At 31.4% G+C, this 26,723-nt stretch overlaps 3 protein-coding genes and 1 non-coding gene across 5 annotated transcripts; 2 read left to right on the top strand and 2 right to left on the bottom strand.

Annotated features, from left to right (window-relative positions):
* The first annotated feature begins 8,701 nt into the window (after positions 1–8,701).
* On the top strand, positions 8,702–10,298 carry LOC8276049 (transcription factor PRE1). The gene is made up of 2 exons (XM_002517448.4): positions 8,702–9,268; positions 9,874–10,298. Exons 1-2 carry the CDS (start codon positions 9,149–9,151, stop codon positions 10,024–10,026), a joined length of 273 nt encoding a protein of 90 aa, XP_002517494.1. The 5' UTR covers positions 8,702–9,148; the 3' UTR covers positions 10,027–10,298.
* A 4,794-nt stretch (positions 10,299–15,092) lies between these two features.
* LOC8276050 (binding partner of ACD11 1) lies at positions 15,093–19,577 on the top strand. Of its 2 annotated transcripts, XM_015718231.3 has the most exons (5): positions 15,093–15,241; positions 16,332–16,500; positions 16,945–17,020; positions 17,842–17,928; positions 18,941–19,577. In XM_015718231.3, the coding sequence occupies exons 2-5, from the start codon at positions 16,385–16,387 to the stop codon at positions 19,403–19,405; spliced, it is 744 nt and encodes a 247-aa protein (XP_015573717.2). In that variant the 5' UTR covers positions 15,093–15,241; positions 16,332–16,384; the 3' UTR covers positions 19,406–19,577. The 2 variants fall into 2 exon arrangements, with proteins under 2 accessions (XP_015573717.2, XP_015573718.2); XM_015718232.3 differs by lacking the exon at positions 15,093–15,241 and having other exon boundaries at positions 15,259–16,500; positions 18,944–19,577.
* A 129-nt stretch (positions 19,578–19,706) lies between these two features.
* TRNAN-GUU lies at positions 19,707–19,780 on the bottom strand. Its single transcript has one exon. It is a non-coding gene; the product is annotated as a tRNA-Asn (tRNA).
* A 3,985-nt stretch (positions 19,781–23,765) lies between these two features.
* On the bottom strand, positions 23,766–26,042 carry LOC8271329 (uncharacterized protein At3g28850). Its single transcript, XM_002517450.3, has one exon. It carries the CDS (start codon positions 25,194–25,196, stop codon positions 23,868–23,870), a length of 1,329 nt encoding a protein of 442 aa, XP_002517496.2. The 5' UTR covers positions 25,197–26,042; the 3' UTR covers positions 23,766–23,867.
* Positions 26,043–26,723: the final 681 nt, after the last annotated feature.

Raw genomic sequence — 26,723 nt, 5'->3', positions numbered from 1 at the left:
TCAATGATAAAAGAGTGTCTGAGTCTGCAACTGAAAGCTCCAACCCATTTTTCAGATGGTACAGTTTTGGAGTTTTCTTCGGCCCAATGATGTTTGCTAAGGTCAAGATCTCTTATTAGGTTATTGATGTTAACCACTGCTCATTTCAATCCCAAACAAATTCTGTTCATTTCTCTTGTCATGATATCCATTTGACTAGAATTACTTCCTATTTACGTTAAATAACACTCAGGTGCCAGTCTTATAATGAAAAATTAAGAGAATAATCAACTACAATAGTTTTTTCTTGTTAAACATATGTAGAATTGAAGAGAAAACAGGAAAAATATGAAGTGGTTGATATTCTAAAAAGCTATTAGCATGTGAAGTACTGCAACTTCTAAAGGGTAAAGAATAATGCAGCGCTTTGGTAATAGAGAGGCTGAAGAGTTGTCAGCAATGAGGCCTGCCATTCCAGATTACCAAATAAACCACATATCAGCGGTTCAGATTCATTCTTGCATACTTTTATTATCAACAATTTTCCCTACTCTCTCATTTCTTCTAAACTTAATTTCTTTCATTTATTGGCGACCAAGTGAATATAATATTAAAATAATAATTTATTACCAGCATTCTATAGATTATTAAACCAAATATATATAAATAATTAAAGATTTTGTAAAATTTTAATTATAATAGGGTCAATTTTCTATTTTATAAATTTCTTACAAATAAATAATAATATTATTAATGGATCAAAATATTTGAGATCCAAAAATGCAACCGCTGCCACAAATTCATCTAAGAATGCGAGAAGACAGAACAATCACGACCGACTTATATTGTTGTTGTTTTTATGGAAAAGAAAAACTTTGAAATAAAGAGAAATCGACAGGGACGAATCATGGGCCGACCAGCACTTGAATAATTGCAATCCATTTAATAATAATAATGGCGTCTAGGTCTCCATTGACATTAATAACAGGAAGAGTCCATTCAATGTCTGGCCTGAAAGAGATGGATCAGGCTTTTATAAGTTTTCCGATGGAACTCAGCCAGCCCAAATTGCTTAAAATCTTTTGTGTTTGTCTAATCCAACCACAAACACATAAACAATCATGCTTTTACTGTCACTGAAATTCCTTCTTCTTCTTTTTTCTTTCTTTCCTTTTCATTTTGGTTCAGATCCCAACAAAAAAAAAATGTTTACATTTCCTTTTGTTTTTCTCGGTGGCCTAATTGCATACTTAATCACCGTATTAAATAAAGAAATTTCGTTATGTATAAAAATTTAAGACACGAGGGCTTTTCGGAAAGATCTTTTGGACCCAGAAGATTTCAACAAGCCCAACATATTTAATCAGAAAGAGCCCAACCGCTGACAAATATCATGTGGGCGTGACATGTCATGTCCCGACCACCTCAATGATCATTAGCACTCCCTATTGATTTTAACATTAACTACATCAAATAAATTGTTCTTCTTTTTGAGGTGGAAAATAAAATAATTATGTTTACAGTACGAAATTAGTTTTAACTAAGGTTTTGACATTTTAGCCGTCCATCCCAGCATGATACAGGCTGTTGCACTTATTTTAACTATGTATATTTTCTTAGATTTAAATATCAAAATTATATATATAGAACTTGACTAATAAAAGTGGCTTAACCTTTTACAGTCAAATAACTAAACATGAATGGAAAATACTATGTTAGACACTAAATTACATGTAAAATTATTGTATTTATTAGAATATTTCATAACTAAACAAATTGTAATCGTTATGTATTAAAATTTTAGGAAACCACTCGACTTATCGTAATATAACACGGAAACCCTAACATATTTCTTATAAATTTTTTCAAAAAAGAAAAAATCATAATCCTGTGTTTGGTTGACAACCCCACATCCATATTTACATTTAAAAAAGAAAAAAAATAGACTTAAAACAAATAACCCGAACCCTTAGAACCCTCGAGTTATGGCATTAGAGATTCAAAATCTCATCACCGCCCTTTTTCTTTTTTTATTTCTTGGAAAAATCTCATGACCCATCTTCCTATTGAATCAAACAATATAAATATTATATAGAAAAAGAGAAAAATGTCCATATGTTCAGACTGGAAGCAAGAAAATAGAACACAACAGAGGGCATGAGAGCATTGAGATTGTCGGCCTGCGGCGGTGGGTCAGGTATATGGATTTTCCAATGGACCAAGACAGCCCAGATTCAGTGACTTCTCATTGGTATGGTATGGTATCTGTTATATATGTCATGTATTGTCTTTGTTGTTGACTTTTGAAACCCCCTAGCCCTTTTTCCTTAAGAATTAGATACTGATGTGAACTGAAGGTTTTGCCTTGTATTGTAATTATGGCTTCATTTTACTGTTGGTAATAAACATTTTATGTCATGTTTTAGGGTTAAGCTCTTGGGATAGCACTAGATCTATCGTTATAGAAATAGCTTTGCCAGGAATTGATGAATCACCATTGGATCAGTGCCAAATGATCATGAACTGATCTAAGGTATAGATGCATGCAGCAGAGCAACTTTTGGCAGAGTGTAGCAGCAGATCATGTGTCATAGTAGCCACCAAAATCAGTTAACAATAAAAAAGAAAATAAACAGAATAGATTTTGGATGGTTTCTAGTTGGATATATTATATAAAGCACAGTAGAAAATCCCCATAATTCAGTAATTATGTACTGAAAGGGGAAGTCAGCAAAGCTCCAAGGATTCTTAATTCTAAGTTATTATTTAGACTCTTTTGTCATATAGTCGGTGCATTTATTTATGTTGGCGTTTGACTCACTCAAACTTACTATGTTATCCCCTTCTTTTTTCCTCGTTTAATTATATGTCCAGTTTAAATATCAAATTAATAAACAATTAAAGTAGTTTCATTAATTAGTTTTAAATAATGGAATGAATATCAATTACCTAATATTGAAATATAATATATATCTAATCTAACATAGATAAAAATTAACTTCTGCTTTTTATATTTATTATTGAAATTGGAAACCAGTTAAATAGTTTTTAATTTGATAATAAATTTCTTTTACTGCATCATTCACATGCAAGCTTTCCTTCCTTGCAAAGGAAACAAAACATGTACACAACAAAAAAACTAGTGAAGAAGCCAATAATAAGTGTTTTTGATGTATATATGGTCAATGAAGTACTAACCCTCTGTTTGGCAGGGGAGAAAATAAAGAGAGAGAAGAAAAGGAGAGAATATGGCTGGAACATTCAAAATAAGATGATGGGATTTACCTTGTTTGAGATTGATAACTAACAATGCAAGGAGCAAACAAAATAGGGTGAAAATAATGGTAAAGTTTCCTCTTGCGTGAACAGAATCTAATCTTTTAAAATTGGAGAAAGTGTGAAAGAAAAGTATTTTATATATCTTCCATTAACAAAACTTTAAGGTGAAAATATTAATTTGAAAATTCCTCCTATGGTTTCCTTCCTCCAAACAAGAAGAGGGAGAATGACTTTCTTTACTTTCTCTTTCTCTTCCTTTAATATTAAATTAACCTTCCAAAATTTCCTCACCCCTTTTTTCTTTTTCTTTTTCTTTTTCCCTTCCAAACATAGTGCAACAAGAAACTAGAAAGCCTTCTCTCTTAGGAGTGGGTCCTAATAAATCTCAAGTTTGATTGTCATGTTTTGCAAGAGCATGTGCATGATTGTTTCTAGCAACATATAGTGACCACTTGCATATGTATCAGCAGCGGCAGCAGTAGGTATAGAGCTAGAGTTCTTCCTAAGTCTATATTATTACATCTTTACATTAATATCACAGACCGAAAATGAAGGAAAGTTTTATCCCAAAATCTTTTTAAAGAAACTTCGGTTCGAGCCTTCTTGATTAAAGAAAAAGATATATAAAAAAATTAAAAACAACAAGATTTGTTTTAAATTATTTTCATCATATGGTGGAAGCACACTCTCAAATGTAGTCAATGAAATTATAACTTTATGTTTTTTGTGCTTCATTAAATAGGAGTTCTTGTTGTTGATGCATGCGGGGTCATCTATACTTTCTTTCTTCTTTTCTTTCTTTTTTAGGTTTCTTAATGATTGGTATCATCTTATGATTCCTTAAGAATTAGCTTAGAAAATAATAATGGTTAGAGTTAAATATTAGATTACACAACGAGATTCAAAAATTAAAAGAGAAATAAGATTTTCTGTATCGAGTTATGAGTTTAATGAACTAAATATAACGGAGAAGAACTCTTTCTATAATCCACTTCAGTCCTATATAGTTAGATTATATGGAGACCATGATTTTTATGTTTGTACCAAATTGACCCTAATTTTATATTTGTTCACGCACAGCCTAATTCATTTTATATTTCTTAACCCACATCCTAACTTGAAAGCTCAAAAGTAAATATGGTTAATTAATGGATACTAGAGTTTGAATTTTTTGTATCTTTTAGTTAGAGAAGCTTTTAGTGACTTATTATAAAATAAACCAAACAATTTAAAGGGTGCTTTTGGATTGGAGTTATTTGTATATGGTATTAATAATTATTGAAGTACTATTATTTGTTAACCTTTAATTAATATAAATGTAGAATTTTTTTTAACCAATTAATAAAATATATATATAAAAAAAACTAATTTCTTTTCTTTTATATTCCACCCTGTTGAACCTTGAGGGAAGGAATTACAAGAGAAGATTTACAAAAATGCATGATATGAGGGGTGAATTATTTATTGCTTCAACAGTTGAATTTTTAATAAAAACGCAAATAAAAGTAAATGAGGTCAAATGTTAACTCTTTAATTATTAACCTTCTTTAACTCCTTAACTATACATACCTTAAAAGTTAAATGCATAAGTAAAGAAGAAGGGTGTTTTTCAAACTTTTGACCAAAAAAAAAAAATCTAAGAAATTCACATAGATTAAGCCTAAGCAAGTTAATGAATAGTCTTATTGGCATTTTTTGTTTAGGAGAATTTTCAAATTTAAATTTTTCATTTATTATCAAATTGTTTATAAAAATTTATTATTTTTATAATAAGAGATAAATAAAATGTTTACCTTATTTTATATATTTCACACTCTTTCTTTTATCTCGAAACAATAATTTCTTTATAAAAAAAAAAAAAAAGAAACTAGACTAAGGGTAACAGGGACCCCACATTTAGTAAATGTGAATGATTAAACAAGTCGTCCCATTGACCTAACTGTAAGAAATAATTAGAGATAAAGTGGGCGTGTGGTTCTAAATGAATTACTGGTAGTTAGGACTTTAGGATTAAAGTAAAAGTTTGTTAAGAAATGGCGTTATTCTATGATTACAAATATCCGTTAATTGTAATGGTAATTAATTGGAGGATTAAAGCAATGTGAAGCCCTAAGTAAAGAAGCTGTTACTTGTAAACGAAGACGGCACATGTGCTAAAACATCGTTTATTGGTTGTCGGACAATCTAATCCACTTTTTAAATGTTGTAATTAAATTAATACAAATCTTCCTAATCAAATGGGAGGATTGGATTTTGTCGACACTAATGAGTCTTAATCACTTCCAACATTTTTCCTTTTATATATTTGACCCATCTCTCTTCAGATAATGCAATTAATTATCTCATAAATGATAAAATAAAATATATAATCTTCGTGATACAGTTTATGCTATGCATTTGAGATAGTCTACTATTTATTTTAGCTTTGTCTTTAATTAAAGTTATGGGTTTTGAATCTTCTACAAACGAGTGATATTTGCTGCCAAAAATTAACTAGAAATAACTAAAGGAATCAAAATTTTAGTTTGGGTTTGAGCTACTTAGTTCCGTCGTCAATAACTTCTTATATTTAATTTACGATCATGAAAATATCAAATAGACTGATATAACTAATTATATTTAGTTTAGTTATATTTTTAAATTTAAACATCAAATTAGACTAAAATAGCTATTAATTTTTAATTGGATCCGATTAATTCAGTTTAATTGAGAATAAATAATGTATAAATATTTGAGTTTGACTTGGAACAAATTTAACCACTTCAATTATCTCAAATAACAATATTGTTAAAGATCCCTAAATCGATTTTAATTAGTTGCACTGCAAAGTCCAACGAATACTACATAAATAAATTAGATAAGAGTTTTGAATGTAATATGTCCAATAAACATGTAAGAAGAAGAAGAAGCGTGCAATTACTGTATAAAAAGACTGGAGGAAAGTTAGGGAAGGGAAGATAATAGAGTTGCATGCACTGCATGGTGAAGAAAAGTTTCCATTTAGGAAAAAGGAAAAAGAAATAAAAGTGTTGAAATTGCCTCCGTCTATCTACAAAAACAGTACTTCCTACTTTCCCTACCTTTGCTGCCTTCACCAAACATCAGTCATGTTATACCCTGTGACATGCTCTATAAAAGGAACCCAACATCACACCTTTTTCCAGATTTCTCTTTTTCAAGATCCATTTCTACGAGTCAAAATTGAATCGTCATGATGACACAGCAACCGCCCTCCTTAAATTTTGGCCTAAACTCCCTTCTCCCAAAAAGATAACCGACTTTCTTTTATATAAATTAGGCAAGCCTTCATACACTCCACCCAGTAATACACAGTATCTTATTGGTCATATCAAGAAAATATGTTAACTCCCCATTATGGATTGGTCTGATTGCTATTCTATTTTAATAAAATATTAAAAATCACATTTTAAAATTACTTGATTGCTTATAATAAAAAGAAAGTAATTATAATAATTAAGAATCAAAGCATTGAAAAGGAAAGGGAAAAACAATTTTGTAGTGCAAATTCCTAATTATCTGAAGTTGGTTGATGAGACTTAATAATGGCTAGTATCCTTGAGAAAAATTTTCCCACAGCCTATGGTCATCATGTTCTACAAAGTATATATATATTTGATATGATTATATTATATAGTACCTGATTTAAACAGAAAACTCACATGGACTAACATGTTATAGGGGCACTATTTCTGTCTTGCAATTAATGACCCGATATCTATGGTTCGGTCAATGTTTTCTCTAGCAAGAAATATGAGATAATTAATACGTGCATTTTGGACTTTCACTTTCTACTTTTATTCACCGAATTCCCTTTTACTAATAGTTGCGTGAGCCATTACGTAATAAAATTAATATATATAACACGCTATACGTCCATTTCCATTCATTTCACATCAAATCCGAAACATTTTTATTACTATACCAACTTCCAGACTATAATATTAGTTACGACAGTAATAATTTTCTCTTTTAATGAGTTGGGTATTTTATAATCGAACTTATATGGACATATTTATGCTCGTACAATATCAAAATGCTTAATTAAGTTGGTACACAAGAATCTAAAAATTCTCTCAATAAAAAAGAAAAAGAAAAAGAAAAGGTGTCGACCAAAAGAGACAAAGAAATCGGAGTCTCAAAAAGTAGTATAGCTATGTAGTACATAAAACCCATATCAAAAATTAATTAAACACTGTAGTATGAATTTACAAAAATGGGATCTGGAAACATGAAAGATAGTGAGAATAATCCCGGTGGTTGTATTACTGAAGTTGGTTTCAGAAGGCTGTAGTAACAGCAACTTTACACCCATCTGAACTGTTTGTAGGATTACATATTAATTCGAGAGAAAGGAGGAGAAGAGGAGAAGAGTGGGGGGGGTGTCGGGCTATTTCATAGTAACACGTGACACTGCCAGACAAAGGCATACAAATTTCATATCTAACCCTGTTTAACATATGTAATGTGTTTGGCCCTCGTAACAAAAATAATAATAATAATAATAATATATAAATATATATTAGAGCAAGACATGACACGTGTCATGTCGTGTATGCTAGAGAAAGAGCATGTGAGATGAGTTTCGCAATCACACATGTAGTTATGTCCCAAACAAGCAAGAAGAAGAAGAAAAGAAAAACAATTATACATGAGAGAGAGCTTATTATACACTGTATTTTTCTTTTTAATTTAATTTCTTTATTATTGTAACTCCCCTCTTTAACCGATTAAGTACTTCTTCTCATTCGTTTAAAGTTTCTGAGCTTAAAAAACCTTAAAATGCGGCCAATCGGAGAATGCCGTATGCACAGGAAGAAATGCCAATATATGAAAAAGGAAAGGAGATCATTCAATGTGTATTTATATGACACGTATTCATTATCTATGGAATAAATTTAGAGACTATGGATAAAGATATAGAAGATAAGTGTATAATTGAAAATTCGCAATAATATATTAATAAATATGTGTAAAACTATCCATATCAAATCACCCCATATTTAAATTTTTGCTTGTTTTTCTTCTTTGTTTAAGCAATTGTACTTAATTTTAAATCTTAAAATTTAAAATTAAAATATTAAGTTAACTGAATTTAATTATATTTATTTTATATAATTTTTTTTTAAAATTAATTAGGTGGTCGACTTATTTAAATCCGAACTCCACAAAATCAATTTTGACATCAATTTCAAGTACATTACTAAGTCAATATCAAATAACTCCATTAAAGTAAACACCTCAAATAACAAATTAAAAAGAAAGAAAATAAAGTGGGAAAATGGGAATTGAAAGTGAAATAGAGGTGAAAAAGATTAAAAGAAGTCCCTGATTGGAGAGGATCAATGTCCTATGATCACATGGGTGTTGTGTATTGAGACATGCACATAAAGGCCCACTTTGTTAGCTCAAAAACAAGCAAATTTCTTGGAGGCCACTTGAGATCAAACCCCAACTTGGGAACACACAGAAGCGAGGTGTATGGTCTCCATCTCCATCTCCATCTCTATCTCTATCTCTATCTCTCTCTTTAAAAACCTCATCAAGGCTACTCCACTGCTTTCTCTAATGCACTTGTCTTCTTCACATCCAACATCACTTTCTTGTTAATGTACTCTCTTGCTTTCTCTCTCTAGCTCGTGGTCCTTCCCTTCCTCTTTAAATCTTCTCTTATCACTTTCTCTAATCCTTCATCTCACTTTATATCTAATACTTGTCCTTCCCTACTCTTGCTCTCTTCTTGCTACTTATATTTTTCCATTTCCCTTTTTGATTTCTTTCCTCCATTTTTATGTTTCTTGAGTTATCGATTCTAACATATTATTAATTAACACATACACAACCTTCTTGAATTACTTAAAAAGAAAGGATCATGTCTGGAAGAAGGTCGAGGCAGCCAAGTGTTCCTAGAATCACTGATGATCAAATCATCGACCTTGTCTCCAAGTTACGCCAGCTTCTTCCTGAGATTCGCCAAAGGCGTCCCGATAAGGTACTTCAGTCTTTCTCTTCTTTTTTTTTTCTTTTCTTCTCTCCTCCTCTTCTCTACACTGGATAGCACGTAGAGAAAAAGAAAATTTAATATAATTCTCAGGCATATGGTACAAGCTATCGCTAAGGTTGGTCAATTGCTACATCTACAAGTAATTGCAGAAAGTCTTCACTCGAACGCCTGAACCTTTCCGCCCAAGCTTGCAAATGAATAGTGTATAATGCTATATATTTATATAGTGGCACAGCTATAGACGCAGTTTATAATATGTCTCCGGGCATCAAGGGATATAAGTACAAGTAAATAAATAGGTTTTCGTGTCCTCACATTGACTAGAAAAAGAAAGAATAGAATCGCCTTCTAGTTAATTTAAACCTATGAAAAAGCCCAGAACTCTTCTCAATGTATGTCTCTTGAGTGCTATTTCGTCCATATGAATAGCTATCTACATGTTGGAGACTGTTTATATATATATATATTTATATATATTATAAGAAATATAACTGCATTTCGCTAGAAATTGTCTACCAATAATGCTGAGGAAATTAATGAAAGGGTCGAAGACAATGACTTGTTAGTAATTGGAATTGACTTTTGTTGTGCAGGTATCAGCTTCTAAGGTCCTACAAGAGACCTGCAACTACATCAGGAACTTGCACAGGGAGGTGGATGACTTAAGCGAGCGATTGTCTCAGCTTTTGGCTACAATTGACGCTGATAGTCCTGAAGCTGCTATAATTAGGAGTTTAATTATGTAACTAGAGCAGAGCTCCCTGTGTTAATTAATTAATTAATTAAAAAATATTTTTCCCATTGTAACTTTATTAGTAGAGAGAGTTTGATCATTATGTAGATCAGACAAAAAGGGTTTTTAGAATGCATTTTAAGATATATGTTATATATATATATATATATATATACACATATGCATGCTATATGGATAAGCATGCAGTGTAATTAGGTTGTATAATAAAAGGACTTTGCACTTAGCAATGCCTAATTTATATGGATAATTTATCTTGGTTTTACAGTTGGTAGTGTAAAGTGTTCATTATCTCAGTGACTAAGAACGATTTGGTGTATGGTTCCACAACCATAAAGGAGTGATTACCAGACAGTCATAAATTTAGTTTAACATCAATTATATTATTATGGTTTCTTGTCCCTATTTTTAAAGAACAAAGACAGAAATGAGAGAATACATTAATCCGGTGCTTTTGTCGGTAAGTAGGGATCAACCGGCATAATGTCAGCATAAAAGCCTAAATCGCCATAGGATACTGATTTGATTGAATAATTAATTAATTAATTTCGACATATTAAATCATGCAATTAGCTATAGCTCAGTCAGTGTATCAGTTTTTCTTCCTGTTTTAATAAAATATTAATAAATTAATTAATTATGGTTGCCTTGCTTATCAGGGTACTTTGTTCGAGATATGTAAAATGAACCCAGAATATTGTATAGCAAGAAAGGATAGGATTAGTCCATAGTAGAATGCATTTCTGTTCATTGAGATCCCAGGCTGTAATCATGATATTTATGAAGTTGTTAATGGTGTTCTTTTTCTGGGTAATGGCTAGCAAGTTCTTTTTTCTTTGGTGATACAAGGGAACTTTCCCATTACTTCTTTCTAGAATTCATTAAAAGGTGGAGTTTTCTCATGCCAAAAATGCAGTAAACAATATTCAAGAAAAGAAATGTTCCAGGCTCTAATGGTAAAGCTTAATTAATGAGTTACTATAAGAGTAAGGTTGCATGGGAACTTTTCTAGCTAAAAGAATTCCCACGTCCCCTTATGTATAATTTCCAAAACAATTTTATTAACCGAACAAGAAGGGAGAAAGGGACTAAACTTTCAAACAAAATCCCGTGATTAAATCATACAACATATGGAAAAATGGAAGACCGTGTTTGGTTATTGAAAGTGAGATTATATCTAAGATGAATAATGGTGGTAAAAACTTCGGTGGTTACCACACTAATGGAAGAGAATATGTCTCTTTATTCAGGTGAAAGGAGGGGACAACAGCAATAAATCTTAAATTACAAACAATCATAGCATTGCCCTAATTCTTAAAGGGGGGGATTGATAGAGACTCATCATCAAACTTTATCATAACTATTCTCTAAATTTCTCATTAGATCAAATAACAGTACGAAAAACTGATAAGAACTCTTAATTGATGTGGGTCATTTGCTATATATAATTTTGCAGTTTTTTTTTCTTCTGAAATTGACTTCCCAAGTTAGATATACAAATGCCGTCAGATACTCTGAAACAAAATAAATATTTCTTATGAATTATTTAATCTTTTAGTTGTCATTTTTTATTTTTTTTTAATGTTTGATGAAAAACAAATTGGAATCATCAAAAGTAATTCTCAGCATTCAAAATAATTTATAGTTATTCATTATAATATTTAACAAAATGATACCTATTTTTTATTATATAATTCATAATTTATTAAGCCTCTAAAAACTGAGCATTGGACGTGTTTATATAATGATTTCTTCAAGTATGATGGCATTCAAATTCTCTCTATTTTGGTTCCCTTTATTTGAAATTTTTTCTTTATTAATTAAATAGTCAAAGTAATATATATATATATATATATGCAGGGGCTTTGCACTTTCATATAACTTTTATATTCACAAAAGGGGATTATATATTTCACGATATCGGAATACAATTAATGCCTTCTTGATGGTGGAAATTAATCCTACAGCGGTCCACAAAAGAAAAATTAGAAGGGTATCATTATTATATTTACTTATAATTAAAACAATAATAACTACTCCGTAATATAAAGTAAACGACCGATTCCAATAAAAATATTAAATTTAATTAAACACAACTAGACATATATCTATAAATTTAATTCTTAGAAGCTTCTGTCAAGATAAAAATACTCGCCTAAATATTTCATTGATTCTCTTCCTATTGAAACAACAGGATCTTTGGTGCAAGAATTCGTCAATTTACTTAAAACAATATCTAATTTGCTAACCATTGAAAACATTCGATTTAGAACATATATCAATCAACTATTTCCTGAGTTTTTATTTTTAGGATCTCACTCTTCCATTTAATAACAAAAAGAAAAAAAGATCATTTGGGAAGAACTTATAATGTCATAGAGAAATGTTTAAATTTTGGGCCGGGCTGAATTTAGGCTAGATTTGAAGTTTTGAAGCCTAAGTTAGATTTTAGCCCTGTCTGATTAAGCATGCTTAGATTTTTTTTACTAAATTTCGCTGTTATAAAATATCATAAAATCAATAAAAAAAACATTATTTTTATTTAAAATATTTTTAGAAAATATTTATTTTTTTAATTTTTCTAAAACTACGGCATGGTTTTTTCGATTATTCTTTAGTTATTATTTAGTTTTCTTATTATTTTTTGATTTTTTTATTAAAAAAATCAGAAAACAACCAATATCGTATTTGAAAAAATAAGAATCATATTTTTAATATCTTTAAAGAGTAAAAATAAAAGAAATTATACTGTAATTTTAATAAAAATAAAAGAAATTATAGATATTTTTATTATTTGTTCTAAATAATTCAATAAATTATTTTTGTCCAGATACTGCGTTACATTGCAAAATACTCTTACAGCATCTCCAATTTATAGGCTAAATTTTTTATTATAAAGAACTATTCAATAAATTAAGACTCAAACACATTTTCTGTTTTTAAAATATAATGTAGAGATCTCACTCCAGTCGTTGCTTTTCTTTCTGTTACTTCGAAAGTAGCTGCTTCAGCTTCAGCCACTCGAATTTTCGATATTCCTTTTTATTTCTCATCAAACGAATGGCATCTTCTTCTGGAAATCCTAGCTATTCTGAGCATGATAGTGGGGAATCTCATTGTTATTACTCAAAGAAGCATGAAACGTATGCTTGCATATTCGTCCATAGGTCAAATCGGATATGTAATTATTGGAATAATTGTTGGAGACTCAAATGGTGGATATGCAAGCATGATAACTTATATGCTCTTTTATATCTCCATTTGGCTCTCTACATTTAAAGAGCCAAATTTATTTTTTATCTTTATTGTAATTAATACATTATAAATATATATATATATATATATATATATATTATTAATTGATATTTATTATCTTTTAATATTTTTATTTATAAATATTTTTTACATTTTTTAAGAAAAAATAATTTAAATCATTAATACTTGTTGAATAAAGTAAAATAAAGATAAAAACAAAAAGAATATTAGACTTAAAAAAGTTAGACTTTATAAGTAAAGTTGCTCCTTAAAATAAATAATACTATTAGAGATGCTTTTATACAATTGGCCCACTGCAAGATTCCTGCTAATAATGTTATAAAATGAATTAAAATCTTATAAATTAAAATTTGATCACGTTAAAATTCAATATAATAAATAATCTAAATTAATAGTCAAAAATAATTTTAATGACTAGAAAAATTAAAAGAGAAAATCTAAATTACTCTTACTCTAAATCAAAATTATAAATATTTAATAAACAATTACTCACCTTCTGTAGATTTGATATTCAATTTCCTAATAAAATCTCAAATATTAATTTCCAAATTAAAGATTGAAAGACATATCATATTTAATTTGAACGATCTCAACTTTTTCATAAACGGATTAAACCCAATTATAAAACCAATCGAAAATTAAGAAAAAAGGAAAAGAAAAGAAAACTTACCAACTAACTATCAACGCCTTCTACGCGCCTTTTTTGGGTAAAAATGCTCAGTCACGCTCTTATTTTAGGCATGTGGCAAATTTATTTCTGAAATAGTCCTTGTAATTTTCCGAAAGGGCAATTGCAAAAAGACCAAAAAAGAATTGTACTATTTCTAGTGCATATATTTGATTAGAGATGATCAACCTCCAAGCACTGCTACAAATTAATTTGACATAAAATGATATCACGAATAATTTTTTATTTTCTCAATTAAGGAATCAGATCAAAGAATCAATTCAAATAAACTAAAAAAATTTAAAGAAAAAGAGGATTATATGTTGTTATATAAAAATGTAAATACATCAATTACTTTAGCACAACACATTATTAAATACTTATATTTATGAAAATAGTTAATTAGTATTGTATAATTTATTGTTGATAGACATTTTTATTTATTAAATTGATAAGGAATAAGGGTCAATTTTGGCTTATAGACTCAAAAAGTCAAATAGAACAATTTTCTAAGACAAATAAATCCCTGCACTTCTGTTTCAAGAACAAATTATCCCAATTTTGGGTTGATACAGTGCTTGTATAACAAATTATACTTTTTAAAGATAATTAAATAAATTAAAACTCGACAATATTAGCTTTTCTAATATGAAATTGTTTAGCTAATTTAACTTTATATATCTGATGAAATACATTATTTTTATAAATATAGTATTGTTTTTAAGTTATCAATAAATTAGTTATATAGAAGTATTATTCAAATTTATACGTCGACATTAGAGAAATCAAAAATAGTATTTTATATAAATAAATATTAAGTTAGGTGAATTATTTAAGTAAAAAAAGAAGCATTAACATATCACCCATCTATCTTAATGAATTATGTTTAAAGATTAAAATTTTAACAGATTAGTACAACCTTATTATTATTATTATTTTTCTTTTGGTATGGCCTTAGTGTGAAATTAATATTAAAAAATTGAGGGATTTGGTCTTACCCAAAATGAGGTTTGAAGGATTTCCTATTATGAATTAAAATTTGGAGAAATCCGTGCGAGTATAATTTGAAGTGCCAACTCAAGTAAAAAAGGCAAAAAATAATGTTGGACACGCTTGTTAACTGAGAGTGGAACTGCGACCATCATGAATTAGCAGGGGCACTTTTGAAGTTTGTGTTGCTTACGTCTTTCGCTATCTCTCCGTTAAGCTCTATCTAAAAAATATTAATCTATTATCACTAATCAACTCACTGTCCACACTACGACAGGTATGCAAACTAATTTAGTTTCCAATTTGATAACTAAACTGATTCAATTCATTTCATGATGAGTTCAGGAATATGAATCAGTTGTAGTTTTGTTACTATTTAGTAAATTGATGATCAACATGCATTAGTTAGTTCATATATGCAACCCAGTATCAGCAGCCTTGTCTTCTAATTTTAGTCAATATCTAATATAATTAGTTCTTTGGGACTTCTTGGTGATTAATTCATTTTAATTTTGTGATGGTTTATGTTTCTGTTATTTGGACTGTGTATCTTCATTTGCTAATAAAATTATGTACCCTTTTATGTAAATTGGAGGGAAATCTTTTTCTTGATTAATTGGAGAGAAAGTGATTTTTTCTTCAAATTCGAAGTTGGATTCTTAGATCTCAGGGATCAGGTTCTGCACTTCATTCAGAGTTCAATCTAAGTCTTTCTTGTATTGTTTGGCTTGCAATAAGAAGCCTTAAAATACAAGATAACTTTTAGCTTTACCCGATATGTACGCAGTAGTATAGCATTTCGTAGTAAAATAATTGTTATCTAAGGGGGAACATATTCATTGAAAAGAGAAATTAATCATCATCCATTTGCATAGATCCAGAGGTTATGCCCATTTCATGTAATGCCACCAAAAGATTTCAATACATCGGGTGGCGTGAGATTTGATTATGATCTTCTAGGATAAAATCGAATTCTAGTGCTGCATTTCATTAGTTAGATGCAGTAGCAGAGACTCAAAGTGATTTTGATTGGAGCACCACTGAATTAACGCTGATCATGAGATAAAGTTATTATCTGCTGCTACTGTCATGTTTCTATGTGCATAAGGGATTGATGCAAGGGAGAGGGACCACTGAGAATTATGGACCTCAGGATCATAAGATAAAGCATAGATACATCAAGATGATAATATATATTGTCGCATTTGACACTTCCCTTATCCCTATTATTCTCCAAAATATGGCCATTTCTGTAAAGCCAAAGGAATTGCAATGGCGTTATTTCTATAAGTATTGGAGTGAGTATTGTTGATTTATAGAAGCAAAAACTGCCCCATTCACAATTTCTTGCTGAAATTTATCTATAGGTCTCCAACCCACTTAACTCGAATCCAGATTTTAGTTGTGAAACTTGAGCGTGATGTATCCAGGTGGTTATACAGCCGAAGTTACATGCCTCTCTCCTAAAGCAACAGTGGAGGATGTGCATGATTTCTTTGCTCACTGTGGTTCGACTGAGCATGTGGAAATCATCAGGTAATGTTTCTGTGACATATGAAATTCATCTAGGACTAAAATAGAAATGCGTGGGTTGAATTCCTTATCAGCGTTTTGTGCCGCACATCCCTTTTGTATATAGGAATATGATCAAAGATTAACAAAAATTTCCTTAATCAGTAGAGTCCTAGAATACCATCAGCTAGTTTTTTCTTACTTCCTCATTTCATCTTATACAAATGGTCATAGGAATATTTGTCTAGAAGTCAGATATTGTCCTGCAGAACATTAATAAACAGCGCAAACTTGTTGATATGATTCTTACGAATTCAAGGGAGGCAAAGGGCTACTAATGACCATGTCTTCGATGCTCTCTGTATTTGCTTACTTTATCTACCATGGTTTGATTCCTAATTCATGGTATGTTATTTTAGCAGGCTTTCTTTTATGAATTCTTAATGTGTGCTTTTCGTGTGTAAACAGATCTGGCGAGTATGCTTGCACAGCATATGTGACATTTAGAGATGCCTATGCTCTTGAAACTGCCATCCTGCTCACTGTAAGTTCATCAGATTTGTGGAGAGGAATATTGGTACTTCATTTTGTAGTGTAACGTATTTTAACCAATCTGTTTACAATTTCATTCGACTTATTGTTGCCAGAATGTATAGTGTTTATCTTGCTCCCCAATTAGTGATTGTAGCACATGCTTGTACCTATTAATTCTGCAATTTAGAAAAGGTCCAAGGGTTGGCATGTTCATATAGTGCCAACTTTGGGTTTTTATTTATTTATTCTGTTTAAAGGTGAAAAATGAAGTTTCTAAGCCAAGACTGTATTCGATTAATTCTTTTTGACTTGAGTCTAGCCAGAGGATAATATTTTTATACTCACCTTAGTAATAATAATTTTGATTGCTGTGAGTATCTGCTGACATAATCAGTTATGAGAAATATATAATGGTCTTTCTCTTTAATTTGACTATGAAGTAACATTTAAACTTCCTTTCGTTTTTCAGTCAGTATTTTGGTACTACCACTTCTGTTCATTGTTTCCATATAAACTTTTCTCCATAGGTGAGGGCTCTTGTTTTCTGCTGAATTTCCTCAACTGTCAAGAGTATAGAATGTAATAAACCCTGAATAGGTACACGTTCTGGAAATACCACGAAATTAATTAGTATTTGCTTCCCTCCATGTACTTCCTAATGCTTCTATATAGTAAAATATTCCTTCCTTTTATCAATTTTATGTCGTATGCTTTTTCCTCGATGTATGATAGGGTTTTAGCTCTCAAAATGTCTCTGTTTTGACTGTATGACAACCTGTCTGACAGCTTAGCAATTAATATGGCCATTTTGTACTAATTTTTATATTTTAGGGAGCTACAATTGTGGATCAACAAGTATGCATAACCCATTGGGGGACTTATGCAGATGGATCGTATCTTTGGAATGGGGGCTCAATGGTATGCACCAATATTTTTTACTTGCTATGTAGAATGCACTTTGGGCTGTCCAATTGTTTTTGATATGGTTGGGTAGTTATTTTATTTGTCAATTTGGAGTTTCAGCATGAGCTGTCTTGATTTGGTTGAAAATTTTATAGACGGAAAGAATGTTATTTACTGTAGCATATTGGACAGAGATCCACATTTAGGGAAGTATCTTATGGTGCTGTGAATTATTCAGAAATTTAGCTTTCAGAACACAAGGAGTCGGAACCAAGAAAAAGTGATAAATTTCGAGGGAAAATAGATTTTTCTTGTCATTCGAGAATTGTTCAAATCATCTTTAAAATAAATAAGAAATTGAGTACTTCATAAGATACTAGCCTTTCAACATGTAACTAGGCTTTTGATTGCATTATGTGCAATGATTTTTAACATTTCTTTTTTCCTTTGCCAAATAAACTTGAGTTCTCATCTGATAACCATGTCAAGTTGATGCCTCGGCAGATCCTGATGGCATAATCAGTGTGAGGTTTGTTTGACTTTGTTTTGATCAGAAACTGTCATACAAGTTCTGCCTTGTTATTGGAATTTATGTTCCCAGAACAAAGAGCAGATAATCAACACACGATAATGACAGTTGATGATAGATTGCCATCAATTAAAGCATTTGTAGTACCTGCATGCATCATTTATTCCTCCAGATGTGACATTGTCAAATTACTACTACAATTTGCTAAGATTCATCATCTTACTTCAGAATGCATTATGTGCATAATATCTCAAAACTAATCAGATCTCCTTTTTGCTTGCCTTGTCTCTGTAACTTGGTTTTCGAACTTGCATGTTCACCGGTCTTTGGATAGTTCCTTGCTGTTGCCTGGTTGTGATTCAGTTTGTAGATAAATTACTCATAATTCATGTTACCCTGCTTGGTACTTATTCCTGGCAGGTGATAATGATACAGTGCATGACATATCTAACATTTGCTTCAAACTTTACTTTTGAGATAACTCTCAAGGAATCTTAGCAGGGAAATTATGTGAACCAGTATGCATCGACTCCAGGAGAAGCTGTGACAGTGGCTCAGGAAGTTGTCAAGACAATGATAGCAAAGGGATATATTTTGGGAAAAGATGCATTGATTAAAGCCAAAGATTTTGATGAATCTTATAAAGTCTCAGCTACTACAGCTGCCAAGGTTGCTGAGCTTAGCAATAGAATTGGTCTCACTGAGAAGATACAAGCAGGCATGGAAACCGTGCGGTCTGTGGATGAGAAGTACCATGTCTCCAATATCACTGCATCAGCTATATTAGTTACTGGAACAGCAGCTGTAGTTGCGGCTACTTATACAGGGAAAGCAGCTGTAGCAGCTGCTAATGCTGTAGCCAATAGCAGCTACTTCGCCAAGGGAGCTCTCTGGGTTTCAGACGTTTTGATACGGGCAGCTCAAGCGGCTGCTGATTTTGGCCATAGTAAGGATAGTGAATAAGTGGAACTACTAGCCAACAGAAACAACAGTTTGTTGTTGTACCAAAGTGTTGTTAATGACCGAAATTACAGTGCATAAGCTTGATTCGGCATGGTTTAAATTATGAATCTTATGCAATTACAAGTGTTCATATTGATAAATAAAATGTCAGCAAGTAAATAAGTTCTAAATAGGCGATTGATGCTTTTCATGCCCTCTTAATGGCTGCTTCTTTGTAGATAGCTTGGTAAAGTCTTAGCATGCCTAACAGGATAACTGGATGAACTTCCTTATGTTGAAAGTTTTTAATCTCAAAAAAATCCGCTAGAAGAAGGGCTTGAACCTTCGACCTTGTGGTTAACAGCCACACGCTCTAACCAACTGAGCTATTCCAGCACATGTTACTATATAAATTCTACTGTATTGGTCGTTATGCCACTAGCAATATAAATTACAAATATATAGACATCTATATTTAAAAAGAATTTAAGAAAAGAAACTAAAAATAAAATAAAAAAAGGTTATACCATTATTCAAAAGCACAGAAAATCAAACATGGATCTTTATTTTTAATGTATACAGTGAGGACTCTCTGTACACATGAGAATTACTACTTCATAAGTTTTTATAGTTTAACTTTGTAAGATATGTAATATAAAGAAATATTGCCCAATATAATTAGTTGGAGCATCTTTACATTTATCCCTCAAGTGAAAGCATAATATTAGTTTTTTAATCACATCATATGAATTTTCAGATGAATGAATCTTATAGTAGTTTTTAATTTTAAATGGTTACTATCAGGAAAAGCTGCTGCACAAGAGTTTCAGGCCGTCCTAAATGGGGGCGTTATTAGGGTCCTGCAATTGCATTCCCTCGCAGCTTCAATGAATAATAATGCAATCAAAAGTGTGCACACGTTAGTATTAGATAGTTGCAACTTAGGGTTGTTAATAAATTCTACATAGTTTAGATGCCTACTAATGCATTTAATGCCTTTTTAGTGGTTGCTTCTTTTTAGATAGCTTGTAAGATTTTTGCATCATGAAAAGAATGGAATGCATCGTAGAATTGTTCAAAACTTGTAATAATCAGAATATATTTTAGATGAATTTAAAAATTTATTTTCTTAATGAGATAAGAATAAATTTGAATTGTATGATTAAAATTTTATACCCTAATAATCAGACTAAAACATAAGAAATTGGAGGATGAGGAAGAGGAAGAGGAGGCCAAACATGACTTGGCTTGGGAGAAGAAGAGGTTTAATTGTTATGCAGAATAAGATGTGTTTGGATGCTCGCAGCTGCTTTAGGTAGAGTTTCAACTACCGAACTAAAGTAGGCAACGAATGGGGAATATAAATATGTTGGGTTTGTAGGTAATCATTTAGTGTTTTATCTACTTGATTGAATGTAACTAATAACTAAAACATAGGCTAAAAAGTGATTAATTTCAAAGTATTGTTATAATTCCAGAGAAAAAAGTAATTTCTTGGATTTTTGTTAGGTAAAAGTAAAATTCATACATTTTTACCAAGCACATACTGGAAATGAAAATTTTAAGTCTCTCTCTCTCTCTGGTTTTAACGACTGATATTACCATGGCATTTGATAAAATATATATCATATACTTTAGTTATAATAAAAAATAAATCCATATCTTTTGATGGTAAATTGCTTGGCAACTTCAGAAATGCCTACTTCACAAATATGAAATATATCTCTAGCTTATCTGCCAACTACTACTCATGATGATATATATATATATATACACCTTGCTCAACTACCTGTTCCCTGCAAATCTTTTTCTCTTTCTGTCTTTACAACTCAAACCACAAATTTCTTAATGTTCAAGGGTTGTGCTTGCCCATGTATCTCTCTAATTATTTCAGTGCCTATTTTGTGATTCTTGCCCTTAAAAAGAATGCTTCAAATTGAAAATTATAATCAAATTCATAATATTCTCAAAACTTATTACTATATCGGGTGAAACAAAATTACAATTGAATCCCAGTAATTACGTATCATAATAATTTTAAATAAATATATTATAAATTAAAAAATTAAATATATATAAAACTATCTCATTCTTAAAAGTACTTATTTAGCGACTTGAATAATTTAAAATGTAAAGAAATTTTAAGTGTTAGAAATATAAAATTATTTTTCTTATGAACCGGAATGCGGGAACAAGAGTTTTAGATAGAATCACACACAGTGTTCCCCGTTGTGTTAAAAATCTCATGACAGCTACTACCCAACATAATACCTTGAATTATTATCCAATAAAATGCATCTTCTTTATTCCCTTTGCAACAAGACAAATAGAACCATGAAAAGGCACAATATCCATTACCCTATACAATTTAATGGGGTTGTTGGCTCTCTCTTTTTTCGAGATGGGTCCTTTGCAACCACACCAACCTAGTTGGGCTTACTATTGCCCCAATTTCATGAAACTGTTGATTTACGGCTTCAGATGCCTTACTTAAATTTACTTTTAATTTCTTTGGTTACTAATACCTATAATAATATAAGTATAACCAACCCAATTTGATGTTGACTTGATTAGAAGTCATTGCGTCATTTAGCTTCTTGTGATATTCTTAGCCATAGGCCCTTCGGAACCTGAATCTAATAGCAAATAAATAGAGCAGGTTAAGAAAATAAAAAGATTAACCCTCTTGGCACTTTCTTTCTTGTGTTTACTTATTTGTCTTCTCATTAATATTTTCTTTTTGTTATTGGCTTTTCGTGAATAGAAAATTCCTTCTTAGCACCCTCGAATAAAATTGAAATTTTATATTATTTTTTATTAAATTATATCCATAATAAAATAATTAAAAATATATATATATAATTTTATTATAAAATAAGCCGATTTCAATTTATATTTTATAGTTTCCATATCTTAGAGAATCAATTGGGTCCTTGTCATTTTCTTAACAATTGATTATCTAGTTTGTACTAGAAAAAGTTATTTTATAACTCATATAAGAGTTTAGCTGACATGTTTAGTTTCTATTTTAATTTAATTTAAAATAGGTTATAAAATATTTTTCTTCCTTGTAAACCCCCTAATTTTGGTGCAAATAATATTAATATCCTACACAAGGGGGTACCACCAATTAATTAAGAAAAAGAAAAAGGAAATTTCTTTGAGGGGCCAAGAACGATTCCGTTAAGAGGGTTGATAATTAAGGAACGGCATTTTGGTGGGTGTATCAGTTTCGAAGGAATTGGTCTTTCCATGGAAAGTTGAACATTATAACAAAGTTTTGAGGGGAACCACTCCCCTTGGCTTCTTTGTTTACTTGGTTGGTCAAAGAAACAGAATGTTGACCTTCTCAGTTCCCCGTCTTCTTAAGCTACTGTTGACCCAGAATTCTTCACCTAATTCTTTATTGATAATTATATACTTAATAATCTCTTTCGTTCTAGAGGGTTCCTAGTTTATATATATATATATATATATAATATACATTCCAAAGAGGAATTAGTATGTCTATCACTCGAAACTGTCATTATCTTGTTATAAGAAATATAAAAAAGAAGAAGCAAAAAGCTATTTTTTTTTAATTAATCTCTTAAATTGGATTTCTGTTTAAGAAGAGATTGAGAACTTTCAGTGATATGTCACAGTTGGCCAATTGGTAATAAGCACTTAGATCTAACATACAATTGGGACCCTTCTTTTGTAAATTTTTGGTAAGATAATGAGATTGCATTCTCCAAACTAATCTTTTTTCTTAAAATAAAAATAAGTATTATATTTAAGCAAAAAATAGATTTAATAATTCGAAACTTGATCTTTTTCTTTTACATTAAATGCTTGCGAAAGAAGCTAACTCATTTAGGGTTGGACCTATTAGTAGAGTGCTAAAATACTTGCCGATAAATGATGGTCTTGGATGAGCTCTCCAAATTCAGAAACGTTGCCACGAACCAACGCACTCAATACCACCTATTGGATTTTCTTGAACACTACTCCTCTTTTGTTTGAGCCATAAATGCTTGAAATTTTTATCATTACCTCTTCAATTCAAATTAAATAAGGTGATTATTTTTTTAATTATTAAATGATATTAATTAAAAGAAATTTATGTTTTTTTTAATCTGTATGTAAATTAAAAACAGACTATTATATAAAAGTACAACTCTTCCTTGTTCTTTTTTTTTTTTCTTTTTTATCTGAAATACAAGTCAACTAAGTATACAGCCATTGAGACAAATGACTGGGGATTTAATAAATCTAATTGAAAAATTAACATATTATTCCCTACTTTTTTTAGTATTGCAAATATATTAATTTAATTATTTTTTTCGATTGTGAATTTCCCTCATACATTATATATCACGAAAAAAAAAAAAAAAAAAGATAAAATGAAACTCCTCACTGTACAACAAACGACGCGAAAGACGACGGCGACGAGCAAAGAAGCCAATATAACAAACGAAGAAAAAACATAAAACAAATGTTACTAGTAGCAACAAATTGGGCAACGTATTAGTCCATTCTCATTACAATCAGGACAACGTTGAAATCCATACTCACCTTCTTCCAATTCTTCTTCTGCTGCTGCTGCTGCTTCCCCGTCTTCTTCTTCTTCTTCTTCTTCTTCGTGGCGTTCGTAATATATTTTACAGCTTCCATTACATGTCTCGCAAGGTATAAACCTAACATCCCCACAACCCTCACAACCACCACCGCCACTATCATCCTCCAACATTTCACATCCTTCAACCACCTTCTCCAGCTGTCCTTCTTCGTGCATTCGTCTTATTTCCTCGGCTCCACCAAGGTATTTTGTTCCTATAACCACTCTCGGTAACCCTCCACCGCAAAACCCTTCTCCCAGTAGCTCTTTCAACTCCTCCTTGAACCCTGAATGCATCGATACATCTCTCTCATCGACTCGAACGCCTAATCCTTTTAAGATCACCCTCACATGGCAACAGTCTTCGTATGTTTTTCTTACTCCTCTTAGGCTCGTAAAGTATACCACTAGCTTCTCCTTTCCGCCTTTACAATAATCTTTTGCAACGACGTTGCTGGGGTCCGAGGAAGGCGGTTGCTTCTCACCGTTTTCGGATGATTTAAGGTAAAATGGATGATCAGGAGAGAGTTCTTGAAGTGACTTTCTGAATGTGGAAATGACTTGCGGATCGAATTCTGGACATTTAGAATTAGTATCTTCATCTGCAATTTGAAGCCAAAAAGGCTTGTTTTTATTTGGGGACAGTAATGTAGGATTCAGTTTTGGGCTATCTTGAACTGGACTAGGATCACGTGAAACATCAAAAGAGAAACTCCTATACCGATGAGGCACAGAGAGACTATCGTCTTCCTCAAGCCCCGCCATCAACTCCCAAGTATTGATCGTCTCCGGCTCCCCCGGAGGAGTTCTTATCGGTGTTTTTGGCACAATTTTGGGAATTTTGTCTTGGATCATATTAGACCAAGTCTTTGCTTCAATTAAACCAACTGAAAACTCTTTGCTTCTCTTTTCTTTATCATTTCCAATCCCATTTCGGACATCACAATCACTTGTATCGCCTTGATCATTATTTCCTTCCGCCGCCGCGAAGATATCAATAGCAGTATTGATATTGATACTGTCTTTACAATTGGAAGTTGAATCAAGAGGAAGAGAGCCTAATGTGGTGGAAGTGAGTGCCACCACATGGTAGCTATCACCTTTCTGCTGTGGAGGATGTACTACGTGCATTGAGTAGCTTCGCGGCACCGGAGAATAAGGTGCGTGGCAGTGCCTGCATCTCTTCCTCTGTTTTGAGCTTGCACAACCCATTTATCTATCTACCAATCTTTGAATTGAAAGAAACAGAGAATAACTTCAAGAAACAAACAGAGTAAAAGAGTATGGAAGTTTTGATAAAGATATGGCCTTGAGCTTTCATAAATGATAGGGAAGACAGCAAGACAGATCCATTAAAACCCGTAAATATGGAAAGAAGCATGCATTAATGATATAACAAATAAGAAACCGCCAAAAACTGAATTGGGTTTTTGATGGATTATGAAACGGAGGTCTCTGTAAGACAATCAAACCAATGTATGATAACCCAAAAAGCTAGAAGTTGAAGGATTCAAGGAACAGAACAGAAACAGAGAGTTCTGTTCGGAGAGAAAGAAAGAGACAAGATAGAAAATTTATGGTTTCAGAGATCTTGGGATCTCCAAAAACCCGTGAAATGATTACATAGATGAGAAAGAATGGAGGATTGTGAAATCACGGAAGAATTGATCAAGAAAAGAAATGATTGGAAATTGAGGAATTTGGAATGGGGAAAATAGAATTTCAATTATTTTGTATGAAAAGTCAAATAGTTTGGGCGCGTAGACCATGTAAACGAACATCACCACCAAGACATTCAGCTGGTTCACACTTGAATCTTTTTCTCTCTCTTTCTTCTTCTTGTTTATTTTTTTTTCTTTTCTCTTCTCTATCCAGAATTTGAGAGAGAGAGAAAACAGGAAATTGGATGGTGAGTGGAGACCCAGAAACGGAATGGAAGGGGGAAAGAGAGAGAGAGAGAAAGTCTTTTTAGTTATAAGAGGTTGAATGGGGAGAATGTCAGCATCAATTAGCTACAAGAATGGAAATTTTATATATGATTTTTTTGAAAAGCTTTTAATTGTTTTTGTTGTCTTTTTGTTTGATAATGAAAAGAAGACGTGATACACATATTCGAAATGAGAAAAAGTGGATTGTAAAATGCGGAAATTATTGCTTAAATACCTCTCCCACAAACAATCGACTATTATTGACGTCATATTATATACTAACTTGTTGAGTATGGTTTTAATGTCTTCATAAAGAGGAGATTTGGACAGAGGGGTTAAAAGAGATGGAAATAAGAAACAAAAAGGGGAGAGAAGGTGGAAATAGTAGAAGCTTTTTGTGAAGAAGTAAAAGGTAAAGGGTGACACCATAAAAGTAACAGTGAGCGAGTATCTCCCTTCGGATCCTGTGGTTTAATCGAGGAGTCAAAATGGAGTTGCGGGACCTGTTGCTACAGTATTAAACTTATGATTTAATAACAGTTGAGTGGGTGCAAATATTATTACAATCAAACTCCAATAACTCACCGGTGTAATATTTTGATTCATTTATGTCCTTAATTGCAGATTATAATTTATAAAGAATTTTATAATGTTAATGTTAAATGTTGTAAAAACGGATTTAATAAAAGAAGCTTTTAGCAATTTTTTCTTCAAAGAAAAAATAAATGAAAAGTAGGAAATGAATCTCACGTGGCTCGGGAAGAGAAAGGAAGGGGGCTGTACTGCATCCTCCCTGGCCCCTATAAAAAGA

Source organism: Ricinus communis, chromosome 5 (assembly GCF_019578655.1).
Source record: "Ricinus communis isolate WT05 ecotype wild-type chromosome 5, ASM1957865v1, whole genome shotgun sequence".
Classification (NCBI taxonomy): Eukaryota; Viridiplantae; Streptophyta; class Magnoliopsida; order Malpighiales; family Euphorbiaceae; genus Ricinus; species Ricinus communis.
The sequence above is the reverse complement of the archived record's forward strand: the minus strand, read 5'-3'. Positions and strand labels throughout refer to the sequence as shown.